Source organism: Amblyomma maculatum, chromosome 10, assembly GCF_055883805.1.
Source record: "Amblyomma maculatum isolate TAMU_Amacu chromosome 10, ASM5588380v1, whole genome shotgun sequence".
Classification (NCBI taxonomy): Eukaryota; Metazoa; Arthropoda; class Arachnida; order Ixodida; family Ixodidae; genus Amblyomma; species Amblyomma maculatum.
Genome location: NC_139353.1, coordinates 136,909,872 through 136,921,888, shown reverse-complemented (window position 1 = coordinate 136,921,888; position 12,017 = coordinate 136,909,872). Strand labels below are relative to the sequence as shown.

Below are 12,017 nucleotides of genomic sequence, written 5' to 3'. Positions count from 1 at the left end.
CTGATTTTTTATTAGAAAAGCTAATAGAATATATGGGATACAAAAATTATCAAATACATCTAATAAAGTTGTGAAATTGACAAAAAATTGACAAAAATGTGGAGAAAGGCAAGTCTGCAAAGATACACACGTGAAATAACTACTTGACCACTGATTCTAGGTATGTAATCTCTACTTTTGTTAAGTTAATAGAAGCTTCGCTGACACACTTATCCCCTCCTTTCATGATATGATATGCCGCTATAATTTCTCGTGTACGTTGATTGCGCGATGTGCCAAGAATGATAGTTTTATCGAAAATGGGGCGGCATTTACACTTCGTGCAATGTTTAGGCAAATTATCTTGTGATGTAGGGGTTAAAGAATTTCTATGTTCAAAGAGCCGGATATTCAAACGGCCAGTCTGCCCTATGTAGTATTTTTTACAAGAAAGAGGAATTTTGTAATTGCGCTCTGCTTTAATTAAACCTTGCGAGCATAAAATTTGTAAAAGTTTTCTCGATCAAGTCAATAGATTGAGCAATTCTGGTTATCCGCTTTCTTTAATCAGTAGCAGATGTGATAAACTCCTGCTTTGGGTGAAGGGAAAGGACACAAAAAAGTCTTAGTGTTGCAGCAATAGAAGGAAACCAGTGGTTCTGCCGTACGTGCACCGTTTTTCACATGGCTTGCGGAATGTCGCCAATCGCTATGATGTAGGCACAGTAATGTCAGCCCCCACGAAATTGTCAGGTGTGTGTGCCTTGGTAAGAAGAAAGGCAGACGCGTTAAAAAGTGAGCATCGCTGCTATGTCAGCCATAAATCTAGGTTTGTACAGTGCAGAACGCAGGTAATCTACAAAATTCCTCTTGTAAAAAATATTACATAGGGCAGACTGGCCATTGTTTGAATATCCGGCTCTTCGAACATAGAAATTCTTTAACCCCTACATCACAAGATAATTTGCCTAAACATTGCACGAAGTGTAAATGCCGCCCCATTTTCGATAAAACTATCATTCTTGGCACATCGCGCAATCAACGTACACGAGAAATTATAGAGGCATATCATATCATGAAAGGAGGGGATAAGTGTGTCAGCGAAGCTTCTATTAACTTAACAAAAGTAGAGATTGCATACCTAGAATCAGTGGTCAAGTAGTTTTTTCACGTGTGTATCTTTGCAGACTTGCCTTTCTCCACATTTTTGTCAATTTTTTGTCAGTTTCACCACTTTATTAGATGTATTTGATAATTTTTGTATCCTATATATTCTGTTAGCTGTTAGCTTTTCTAATAAAAAATCAGTTGTGAGTAAGCGCTTGTGTGTGTTTCCTTCTTTTTTTGTCCTTGTTTTCTTTGTGCTACGTTTTCCTAAAATGCGAATGCACCAACTCGCCCAATTTAGCATACTTGTGTGGAAGTCGGACCAGATAGACCGGCAAGCAAGGTAACTCAAGCAGTTTGAAGAGAAATCAGGGGCTGCTTTCAGTGTTCAAATTTTTTTTTAAGGCGAAAACCGTAATAGGCTCATGAGCATGGACAGGATTTGAGCATCTGCAGAGGGTGTCGCACTGTCATTGTCGAGAAATTAATTGATGAGTAAAAGAATGGTTATACTATAAAGCAGAGGGTGAAAAAATATGTCTGTGCAAAATTTTGTTGATGTGGAATAATCGGTTAATTAGAGCCAAGAAAATTAATTACATCAAAATAGCCGAGGATGTCAATATAATGTGCAGATGGCAAAACAGCCACGGACATCAAAATTGGGCAAAAGAATTTGGTGTGGCTTAGCTTGTGGTTAAACCTGGAGTTACGCTAGAGCTATCTGCATGGCTATGCTTAGGTTTCGATCGAAAGTGAAGACATGACTTTTGCACATAGTAGTTTATTCTATGGTTTCAGCTTTATTTACGCTATTGGGGGCACTTTTGACCACTAAAGTGCGATGAGGTGAAAGTCTCTATCGCGCAGTGGTCCGAAGTTCTCCACTACGGCACTGCTTTCTGTCTGTTCTCACTTCTAGCTTCGTGATGACGCGATAACGTAAGCTACCAGCCAAACATGTAAAGCCTCACTTTAACCGAGCCGTATGAACGCGCCTGTGTGGCCTGGGGATAATGTGAATGCAAGGGTCTTGGCAGGCTGATTGTGATATCACCCTCCCATATGAAAGGAGAGGCCTGAGTTGGCAGCTCCTGCCAAACGTATAGTGTCAGGAAGCCCTACGTCCAATTAGCGTTCGGCCATGCCAGCTGCCACCTACCGCTTCCCACGACTACTACTTCCTTTTCTTCTTTCTTCGCTCTTCGGACAGGCGCGGCAAAATGGTGAGACTGTGGCCAATGTAGCTCTCGCTACAAAGACTTGGCGTTAGACATAAAAGAACCATAAGAGGAAAGAGTGTAAAGAGTAAAAAAGAAAAAAAAAAAGAGCAAGAAACAAGCAAAAAAAAGTTAATGAGTGGAAAAGGAGCAAATGAGTGCAAAGAGTCCCAGGAAAGACTTTTGTCTTACCGCACCTAAGAGAGATCTAAATGCCTGCAATGAATGTTTTGCCGAGCACTCTCTGCTTGGGCTCTCTACACAAGGTTGGTGCCGACCGTACATAGTGCGGTGAAGCCTGCTTCAGCCACCCTGACGGCTAGCCATTGTAACAAAACATTCCATTGATTGCGTACCCACATGACTCTGGCATGATCAGCATGATCTGCTGCCAGTAGTGAGCTTGCTGGCTATCACTAGACTGCTTGAGCATGTTAAACAGGAGAGACCCACTGCGGAATATTTCTGGCAACCTAAACATTGCTGCACCTTCCACAAACATGGTTAGAGTTCATTTCTTCTTGCTTTTCATTTGTTCTTTCTGCACTGCTGTATCTCCCCATGAACATAATGCTGTTCGTGGGGGGGGGCAGCATAAACGAACATGTTCTGTTTATGCTGCAGCGACAGCTCCCAATTTTTTGTTTACCTCGAATGAAAGTCTTGTTGAAAAGCGTGCACTGTGTGTTCGTCCTTGTGCTCTTTGTTGCTGCCTGCCCAAAGAAACGAATGTAGTTTGTTTCATTGTAAAGTAAATGGGGATACCTATCTGCATGCCACCATGATGCAGTGTACATTCGGTGAGCAGGCTGGCCACAGAGGTTGGCAGATGGTGCTTCCTCCACAAAAGAATCTGTTTCTGAGCTAGTTTGTGCATCAGTCGAGGGAACTGCAGTCTTCAAATAGACGCCGCACAGCAAGGAACATATGCACACAGGACGTCCTGTAAATGCGTTCCTCCCTGTGTGGCATCTATTAGTCAGCTTTAGTTCCCTTGTAAGGTGCTTCCTTCCCCTGAAGCGAGTCTTTTCACGGCACCTTGCAGCCAGTTTGGAGCACGGGACGAGAGTGAGGAAGACTTCCGCAACTGGGTGGCCCGCCTCAACAGCAACGTGCTGCACCTGTGTGCCTCCCAGGGTCTGGAGCCGCCCCTGCTGCGGCCCCGGACGACCCTGCGCAACCTCTCGCTCCTGGTGCAGCACCAGGGCAACATCAGGTCAGCCCTGACCCCTTTTTGTTGGCACACTTGCACCCACATGGTGGTCTCCCAGCTGTATCATGATTCAACATGCAGTTGTTGGCACACTTGCACCCACCATGTGAGTGCAAGTGGGCCAACAACTGCATGTTGAATCGTGATGCAGCTGGGAGGCCCTTTTTGCAACCCCACGGCACCTCTAGTTTTGAACCTGTTTACTGACTTTTTGGTGCTAGATGTTCAGCTAAATCTTGTGGGGAAAATCCTAAAGAGGGAGCAATTCCTGGTCTCCCTTTCCTCTCAAAGGATGCCTCCGAGTATAGGCAAAAAAATTTGGCTCTTTTGTGGCTTCCGCATTCTAAATAACTTTATGGGTGCCTGTACAGCTGAGCGCTTTGGGAGGGATGTTCCAAAAAATAGTGGGGCGAAATGGTAATAGCAACTACTATGACTCGGAACTCTTCACACCCTTTTTGAATTATTTTTTCATGAATTTAGCTATCTGTACAAGCAGTCCTTAAATGATTGCGCTGATTGATCTCAAAGATCTGCTTCTTTTGCAGAAAATAAAAGGTCATAGCTTAGAGAGCAAGCAGGCCTCTAATTTTTTGTCGGAGCACCCTGTGTGCATTTCTACTGTCAAAAATTTTTTTCCCCACAGCTTTTAGGAGACACTGTACCCTGCATTGCACATATCTGCATCTTTTAAAGCCAGACTGAAACTGAATATTTTACCTCGTAGCATGACTATTTTCTAGTGGTATTTTAATAGAGTGCTAAGGATGGACTGCTGATCAGAAGAACACAGGTTGAGATTCAGTAGAGGCAAAACACTTATGTGCTGTGTGATGTCAGTGCATTTTAAAGAACCCCAGGTGGTCAGAAGAAGCCTTTGCACTACGGCATCCCTTATAGCGTGAGTTGCTCTAGGGCGTGGCACTCCGTATACAATGAGATGTTCTGGTCATCGCACACCAATAAAAATTTGAGTTGTTAGTTCAAATCTCTCATTTTTTGGTGGGATTTTCTGCGGAGATGACAACATCCAGGACACGGCGTGAGAGAGTGGCAGTTTAGCATGTCAGATTTTAGGCGGCAGTGATGACACCATCGTGGTTTTCAATCCCTCTGTGGAAAAAATGGCAACCAAAAAGAGCATGCACTCCAATTTTCACTGTTATAGTAAAATTGATTTCGAAGGACTTTTTCTTGCTATCTCATTTTATTCCCTGTAATAACCATGGAAGTATTCCAAGGAATCCAACTCAAAGACGAGGCCAATGCATTCATCCCTGAGCTTGTTGTGGTCTTCAGGATCATAGTGTTAATCTTGGCAAGACAGTACAGTCGAACCCGGTTATATCGAACCCGGATATATCGAATTTTGGTTATATCGAACTCACGAAATATCCCCTTGAAAATCCCATGTAAAAGTATAGGAAAGCCGCGTCATATATCGAACTCCGCACCACGCACTGGAAAGTGTGCCTTCCCCAAAGACGATTGCATCACCCTTCGCCGTTTGCCACGTGACGTTTGCCACGTGAGCGACACAGAAACCTTGTTTTGAGCTGCCGCGGTGGCTCGAGCGGCAAGAGGGACGCAGTTCCAAGTTTGAAAATTTTCGCTCTGTCGCTGAGATCGCTCAGTCACTTGCATGTGAGCGAGCTGGCCTTAACGCATTTTTTTTTTTTTTCAAATTCTCGGTTGCAAAAGTGGAGGGTGGGTTCATTATGCGAGTGGGTTGATTACGCGATAAATATGGTATCGTTTTTTCGCATCGTAAGTGCCGTCACGAGCCGATTTCGGTATATCGAATTATCGATATATCGAACTATTTCGCGATCCCCTTCGAGTTCGATATATCCGGGTTCGACTGTACTTCCTGCTATAATTCTGGGGCGCTTACTTGGTGGAGCACGGAAATGGGCAATCCACAGAAAGGGAGGGGGCGGCTCACATGCAAGGGGGCTTTTTGGTAATTTATTTATTTAGTATTTATTTAAAGCATTTTGAATTGACTTGGTGACTTCACGCACTGTCTGATGTCATGCCACCATGTGATGTCATCATTGTCTCAACCAACCAGTGAAGTTATGGCTGACCATTGAACAGCAAGCTGGCCAAAGCACTTATAGTAAAAGCAGAAGCATAATGGGCACAGTACAAGGGCATCGTTGAAAGTAAAATTTCTGCGTACAGTCTGTGATAAACGAACAGCCCCAATTTGGGACGTTTGAATGTCAGTAATGGCTTAAGAACCCACTTGGTCTTGGAACATGTCAACTGTCCAGTAAGTTGTCCACTTTTGGTGCCTGCAACTGTTTCGAGGCAGCTTCTTCACTGCATAAGCCCAGGAACAGCAGGTGTCGAAATTGGATGGGCGGATTTCTAACTACACATTGTTGAGTAGCTGCTTGCCTGGGATGACTTGGTGTGGATGTTGACCACCACGAAATAAAAGTCGTCGTATGAAATACTAGCGGTCCCCGATTCCAGAAATGTGAGGAAAATAATCACGTGGAAGGGGACCTCTACCATGTATTGTTGAATTAGGGTTCAGCCATTAGTTGTTAGCTGTAGAGCATCCCTAAAGCTACTTGTCAGCGGGGGTATATACAGAGAGCTGATGACGTGTTGAAGGTTTTTGGAAAGCACCATGGATAAAAAGTATTTTGAAGGAGCAGATACACTTGACACACTGTTAAGCAATGGTAGGCACCACTTTTGTCTGGCACTGTGTCTTTTCACGATTCATTATAGCACTATTCCAGAGGCAGACACTGACAGAAAGGACACAGGACCTTCAAGTTATTTTGAAACTTGTACTTTCAATTTAATGAGGCAGGTTCAGTTATTAGTGGAAGCACTTCACACGACTGTTAGTCTTATTTTTTTGTCAAAGGAGTGCCTGGCATGTCTGTTCACTGGAAAGAAAGCAAGAACATTTAATTGTAACATGCTGTAGTTGCTCCCAGCAATGCTGCCAGACAAGAGTGCGTGTTTGTAACATGATTGCCGTCCCGAGTTCGATGATAGTTTGAGGATTTAGCACTGAATACACCTCTTGTTCAGTTTACTTACCTTGCCGCTCCTTTCTGCAAGCATCTCTGCAAAGTGGTTGCGGCACAGACAGAGAAAGGACAGAGCTGTAAAACCTCGTTAAATCTGATCGCATGGGACCAGAGAGAATGTCCGAACTACCTGAAGGTCCAATTATCAGGGGACCAAAGTAAAACCATAGCTTTTGCAATGATATTATTGTGAGCGCTTTTCATGAACTTCATCCACATGTGTGATACTCATCATCACTCTTCGTTTCGTCTGAGCTTCAACCTCATTGGTGAATCATTTTCATCAATGTTCAATGTGATTGTCAACACCATTGTTGACAGGGCCAATGGAGATCAGTCGCCCAGCTGATAATACCTCAATGTACCTTTATTCTTGAAAGAAATATGTATTCATTGATTACTTTGTGCCAGAAATTTGCGTGGCGACAACTATTCTTTGCAATTCTGCTGATTGGTTAGTGCATGCATGCTTTATGATAAACCTGCACAGTTGCCATGAAAAACAAAAATATTGTACACACACACACACACATACACAGAGAGAGAGAGAGAGGGAGACTGCGTAGACAAGGCCGTTTCACATGATGCGATTCTCGTCGCAGCAGTGCGCGATTTCAGCCGCACAGCGACAGAAGGGCACGTTGCTCCTGTCACAGAGCGGCTGCGTCAGACTTCCAACATGTTGGTCGCAGCGATCGTTGCGAGCGAGATGGCCGCCAGCCAATGGAATTCAGCCTGATGTAACTGTTGTACGTAGTTGCAAACAAAACTTAAAAGTAAAAATCGTCTATTTTTCATAAAATGCTTTATATTCTGATAAAAGGACATAAATTGATACAACATTTAATCTTATGCGTGTTCTGCCTTTATTGTTGGTAAAATATTATGGTGCCGCCACTCGTGCCGCACCGACAGAAATCGCTGGTGCCACTAGCATGTGAAAGGGTTGTTGCGATTGTTGTCGCAACGACACTGCGACTGGACCGAAATCTTTCGTGCGCGTCGCATCACGTGAAACAGCCTTTAGTTTCAAATAAGAGCTATGTCTGGGATAACAATGTACACACATTAGAAACAAATGTGGCTTTGAAGCTCAGGACAAAATGAAAGGTATTCTTGACTTGAGTATGCAGCTTTTACATTTTGGATAGGGTGCTTAGTATGGTGTTGCTTTAGTTAAAGGAGCACTGCATCGAAGCACCCTAATTTCAGTTTGAAACCGGTGCCACATGTACTACGGTGGCCGTATCTCTGAAACGCTCACCCACAGTCACCCTCCATCTGATGCCCTGTGCCGGTGCGAGCTTTGCCACCCGTCCAAAATCACTAAGCGTGGCCAGGTTTGAAAATACTACGGAGCGAAGACGACAACACAAGAAAGAACTCATGAATCAACTTGCACCACAGGCAATCATTCTAAACGGCCAGGTTATTCTGAATTAAATAATTTTTTGGGGACCAGAGTTCAGTAAAATGAAAAAAGGCCAGGCAGGCGGCCCGAGTCGTACAGTTTTATGAATTAAATGGGTCGACTACACATAGCTCCTGCCGAAAGCAGATTGACCCCATGTGCAAGACATGGGCATTGATGGCAGGGTACTGAACCTTCCTTCTCATGCTTGCAGGCTGGGCCCATTTGAGATGAGCAGCGACCTGTGGGCATCTCTCGAGGAGAGCCTGGGACCGGAGCTGCAACCAAGCGACCCCGACAGCGATGATAATGATGACTGGGAGGACGTCACCGAGGACTCCTCGCCCAGGGCAGAGCTGCAGGTAAGCACCATCATGCACAGGATCTTACTATCACATCTCATTGAAAACGTGGCATGACATATGTTAGGAAGGATTAAAATATTGCCACCTCTGGCACACATGAACGAGACATGAGTGGTTTTGGTCAGTGTTTGGGTGACACACATCTTACTGTCATTTCAGCTTGGGAAATGAGGAGAATGTGCTTGTATGTGGAGCAGTCATTGATAAAGGAGGGAGAACTGTGCCTTAATTGACTGGCAGCCAACTGTCTCTCAAGACTACTTTTGAAATTTGAAGACCATTGCTTGTGTTGGAGGCATTAGGTGCGCTCAGCATGCTTCCGATTGTGTGTGCATTGTAGGCATTGTTGCCGCGAGAATCGCGGCAATCGCGGTGAAACCGAAACCCTCGAAACACTTGGCCAACGTCACCGCTAGATAGCGTTTACTCTCGCTGTCCGAAGAAGGTGCGGGCAGGGCATTTATTTTTTATTATTGCCCAATCTAACCAATGTAAGCCTGATAGCGCTGATCAATAATGAGGCCTGAACTGCGAATTCAGTCTAATTTTTTTCGGATCCGCATGTAATACGAGGTGGAAACCTGACATGACAAAATTGGGAAAAAAGCCTCGTACTATACATGGGTTTTTATTGTATTATCAGAACACAGGTCAGATGTAAAACATTTTCAAATGGATTCTTGTTGTATTTTTGCAGCTGTCAAATCTATTTATCCCTGAAGTAAACGCAATCAAGCGAGATAGTTAAACTCTTTAATTAAATATGGTGCTGTTATACTTCGCTTGTCAGAAACCTCTTTGCACGAAAGAGAGCAACATCACTTAGCCAAATACAGTAAAAGCTTGTTAACTCGAACTTCACGGGAACAGGGAAAATCGTTGAATTATCCGATGTTTAAATTATCAAATGGCCTCGAGAAAACTAACAACAACCGCTTGAATTACGGCATATTTACTCAAGTAACGAACCGGCTCACATAATGAACTCACCTACCTCTGCTTTTTTCTCAATAATTTGAAAAAAAAAAAAAAAAAAGGGGGTCGGTAGTTGGCACCTCCCTCTGTTAGCACGTCTCTCCGTTTCGCACTAGGAGCGCGATCGAGACACCCTATTTCATGCCGTCATGGTCTGTGGCAGTGTTCCAAGATGCTACGCTTGCGTTTACCTCTTGATATTAGCTCTAGCAGGGGGAGAAAAAACTTGGCCGAATGCCAGCGCTTGTCTTGTTGTGCAAGCTTCGTCTTCAGTATGTTCGCTTTATCATGCCATGGGCGATTGGGGTGGGTGGCGTGTACTGCCACTCAAATCATTGCAACGCGCGATAGCAGAAAACGCTTTTTGAAGCGAACGATGCTAAAAGCCGGCGTCATTATCACGGCTGACCATGTTCTATCGTTGATGGCTGATGGTAAAAAGTTTTTTCCGTGTAACCTTTAGCGCGTCTTAGTCCGACATCATAGCTTTGCATGGACGTTGGCTGGGACCGTGCTGACAGTGCATATCCGTATTTCCAAATTAACAGGGTTCGAATTAACAAGCATTTAGTTGCGAGTTTAGGAGGTTGCGCAGAAGAGAGAGCAGGCAGCTGCGGCCGCCAGCTGTCGCGCCGGTCATGGCACCAGTTAGGCTTTACCCACTCTGTCATGGTTTCACATGCTTTCATTTTCTGTCTCTGTTTCAGACGTGCACAGTCTCTAACTATGCCGGTCTTTTGCAGAGGTGTCAGAAATGTTTCTTCTTTTTTTTTTTTTCTTTTTTTTTCTTTTTCTTTTTTTGGCCACTTGTTGTGTGCTAAGCCGCCCAGACGCAGCAGCACATAGTTCGAATTATTCATAGGGAAACCAACTCGCGTTCAAATTCATGGGCTTTTTTGTACACAGATTTTTATGGAGCTTTGTTGGACCAAGTAGTGCAGTTCGAATTATCCAGAAATTTGAATTAACAAGTTTCGAATTAACGAGCTTTAACTTTAGCGATTTTGCCGAGATGATCAACATGGTGAGAACAACTCAAACAACTTGGCCATGTGTAAAGAGGGCACAGAATGACCCGTCAATATGCGTTCTGCTTGGCAACAGTGTGCAGGCCAGCTGTTGGATTCCAAACAGAAATGAAAGTATAATATTTCTGGTGATTGAATCAAGTTGTATGGACATCTGTGATCTATTCATTTTGCTTTGACACGGTGCTTAACGACATCATTGCTGTGTTTGAGATGCCGCATGGCAAAGAATCTCGAGTGTCGAAGACCGATGGAGGATATCATTATCTGGCATGAAATACTCTAGAAGGACAATTATTGCCTTCATCGTAGTGTGGGAAGGTAATCTGCTCATATTTCTTTCGCAATAGCTGGACAGGTAAATAAAAGCGCATTGAAATCATGAAACAAGCGGCAGACACCAAGCCATATGCTCACACGCAAACTCGTCTGACTAGGAGACGACAAGGGCGCATCCACACCGAGTAGGGTTCACTGCTGCATTACAAGGTGGCGGCTCTGCTTGATCTCGACGCCAGTAGTTTCGTCCTCTAAGTACAGTTTCTTTTCTTAATTTTTCACTTTTTTTTTATGTGTTTTGCAGTGTTCTTATGATATTCACATCCAGAGATAAATTTCATCAGAAAAAATTATTCATTGTATATGGCCATCATTTTTGTGCAATTTGCCTTTTTTTTTTTGCATTGTACATTTTACGAAAAGAAAAGTTCTGTCTGAGACTCCAAAATACAGTGTTCTTTCTCATGGTAATGGAAGAGCAGGGGTGGGAAAGCCACGCGATTTTGTTACAAACAAGATTTTTCTCACCATGCTATGCCGTAAGGCCGATTTTTCTCAGCGTTACAGCTTACTGATTCTTGTGAGTGGTTTTGAGAATCTCCGAAGGTTTGGAGCTTTTGCAGTGCAGTTTGTTTTAAATATTCATTGTGCTATTTGCATATTCAGAAACCCTGAAACTTCTTGTTCATCAATGAAGCATGTTGCCGGGCTAGTTGGTCTAACATCTTTTTAAAAACTGGGAGTGAGTGTCCGTTGTCCCCTTGTCTTTGTGTCTGGCCTGTCCGTTGTCCTCTTGCCTCTCTCTTTTGTGTGTATTAATTTTTTGTGCCAAGATCTTTTCCCAGTTTTTAAAAAGTGCCTGTTCATTTTAACTCGTAGCAAGCCGCCACAAGCCGGCGCTCACTAGTCGCAGCCTCTTGTATTTGTGACGTCAGTAAACTTTATCATCTTTCAATATATGACCTCCAGCATGGCACAATAATCAGAGTGCAAGCCTGCTAATGCAAGGGCTTCCATGAGGACCAATATCAAGAGCTGTGTGGCTAGCACGGTCGCGCACTTCTGGAGTGTATTACAAGGTGCAGGACGACACTCACTCTCAGTATTATCGTTTGAGTAGGAATGTTCCAGCGAAGGAGGCAAACAGGTAGTTGCTGCTGATGTGATTGGACCGAGGTGCAACGTTCACGGAAACTACTCTGGGGGCGACAGTGGACAGGCAAAATTGGGGCATGGCAAATGGAAGCCAGCACTAATGCTTTCCATTGTCAAATTAAAGGTGGAGGTTAAGTTACCCCCAAATCATTTTTATTTTTATGAGAATATGAACGGAACTGGTTCATAAGGATATTATAGTCGGGAAAATGCAGTGCATTGGAAT

The 12,017-nt window shown here is 43.8% G+C and overlaps 1 protein-coding gene across 4 annotated transcripts in view; it reads left to right on the top strand.

The window, feature by feature from the left end:
• Atg14 (autophagy related protein 14) overlaps window positions 1–12,017 on the top strand; it is a 53,911-nt gene that overhangs the window by 38,726 nt on the left and 3,168 nt on the right. For all 4 annotated transcript variants that reach the window (XM_084580498.1, XM_084580495.1, XM_084580496.1 and 1 more), the window contains 2 exons: window positions 3,352–3,522; window positions 8,204–8,351. In XM_084580498.1, coding sequence (XP_084436624.1) covers window positions 3,352–3,522; window positions 8,204–8,351 — 319 coding nt within the window. The remainder of the gene's footprint in view (window positions 1–3,351; window positions 3,523–8,203; window positions 8,352–12,017) is intronic.